At 41.5% G+C, this 1856-nt stretch overlaps 1 protein-coding gene across 1 annotated transcript; it reads right to left on the minus strand.

Annotated features, from left to right (window-relative positions):
* Positions 1 to 911: 911 nt before the first annotated feature.
* Positions 912 to 1388, minus strand: LOC141248758 (uncharacterized). Its single transcript, XM_073669440.1, has one exon. The coding sequence runs from the start codon at positions 1386 to 1388 to the stop codon at positions 912 to 914; it is 477 nt and encodes a 158-aa protein (XP_073525541.1).
* Positions 1389 to 1856: the final 468 nt, after the last annotated feature.

A 1856-nucleotide genomic window follows, 5' to 3' on the forward strand; every position in this document is an offset into this window, starting at 1 on the left:
TTCTAGTATGCGCTTAACCCCTTTATCCTTTTTTCGGTCCCCATGAATACTCGGTCCCCATTTCTACGTATATCTTTATCTGCGCTTGTCGTTTTTATACTACTCGGTCCCCATCATTTTTAAAGTGTTGGGTTTCAGTTCCCATACTTGGTGGGATATTTTAGCTCGCTTAAGCACATACTAATTTCACACACACAAAGGGACATAGAAGCTCTTTTAGAAAGAACAAGTGCTAAGCATATATGGATAGGCTCTTTGTCAGCTCGGTGAATATTCCCAGTTGTGGTTTATTTGGTCATAGGGAAAGTGACACCAAGATGTAGGCTAAGGGACTAGCTCATAAGCACGAATCATATCTGGGGGGCTTGATCATATGGTTAAGAAGCAATCATTGTGATTATATTTAATGGCTTGAAAATGAAGAGCATGCATAGGAATCAAATTTTAGCAAGCAATAGTACACTCCTAGAAGGGCCTTGCAAGCGTTTATCATTTAGCATCACACAGAGCATGTGAAGGATGTATACCTTTTAGGAGTACATGCTAGGTTCATGCGCATATTATTCCTAAGTTCCCAAGTTTAAAAGAAGCAACAGTTTACATAAGTTTAAGGGAAGAGGCTTACATTGAGAGAGATGCTTAATGAAGGGGGGTCAATCCCAAGTGAAGTCTGAGTTTGACAAATGGTTCATTGTTCAAGGCCTTGGTGAAATGTCTTCTATTTGATCCTCATTCCTACAATGGGTGAGCTCTATGTTCTTCTTCTCCACATTGTCTCGAAGCAAGTGATGACGCACGCCAATGTGCTTAGTTCGAGAATGATGCACATGGTTCTTTGAGATATTGATCGTGCTAGTGCTATCACATCTTATTTCAATCGAGCCCATCAAAATACTGAAGTCCTTGCGTTGTTACCTGAGCCATAGGAGTTGAGCACAACAAGAAGCAGTCTTTATGTATTCTGCCTCAGTGATAGACACAGCTACTGAATTTTGCTTGCGAGAGCCCCAAGAAACAAGGCAAGGGCCTAGGAATTGAGCCATACCTGAGGTGATCTTTCGATCAACGAGATAACCTGCATAGTCAGCATCTGTGTATCCATCAAGGGTAAAATTGCAGTTCTTAGGGTACCATAAACACAAATTGTCAGTCCCTTTTAAGTAGCAAAAGATTCGCTTGATGATAGCGACATGCGAATCCCTTGGATCAGATTGAAATCTTGCACATAGACTTACTGCAAAAACAATATCAGGCCTAGAGGCAGTTAGGTACATCAAAGATCCTACCATACCTCTATAGAGTGTCTCGTTACCCTTTGGGCCGTGAAGGTCAGCATCGAGCTTAGTGCATGTGGACACTGTGGTGTAAAGGGGCTTGCTATTTTCCATCCCAAAATTCTTAATGATATCCCTTCAGTACTTTTGTTGATGGATTTGAATGCCTCCAACCTTTTGCACCACTTGAAGGCGAGAAAGAAGTTGACTTCCCCAATCATGCTCATGTTGAATTTGATGCTCATTACGTCTTTGAATTTCTCTAAAAGTGGCATGTTAGTGGAGCCAAAAATAATGTCATCTACATATACCTAAACCACTAGGATGTCACCCTTAAGTTCCTGGATGAAGAGCGTCTTGTTGTTTGTCCCCCTTTTTTAATTATTAGCGAGGAGGTACATAGAGAGACAACCATACCATGCCCTTGGTGCTTGCTTCAATCCATAGAGTGCCTTTTCCAGAAAATACACGTGCTTAGGGTGTTTTGAGTCCTCGAAGTCTGGGGGATGCTTCACATACACTTCTTCGTTGAGCACATCATTGAGGAAGACTGTCTTCACATCCATTTGAAATAGCTTGAAG

Source organism: Phyllobates terribilis, unplaced genomic scaffold (genome assembly GCF_046119375.1).
Source record: "Phyllobates terribilis strain yellow unplaced genomic scaffold, ASM4611937v1 Scaffold_4048__1_contigs__length_65869, whole genome shotgun sequence".
Classification (NCBI taxonomy): Eukaryota; Metazoa; Chordata; class Amphibia; order Anura; family Dendrobatidae; genus Phyllobates; species Phyllobates terribilis.

Excerpts from the sequence above, each read along its gene's own strand:
- LOC141248758 (XM_073669440.1), bottom strand. The coding sequence starts at position 1,388 with ATGGAAAATAGCAAGCCCCTTTACACCACAGTGTCCACATGCACTAAG.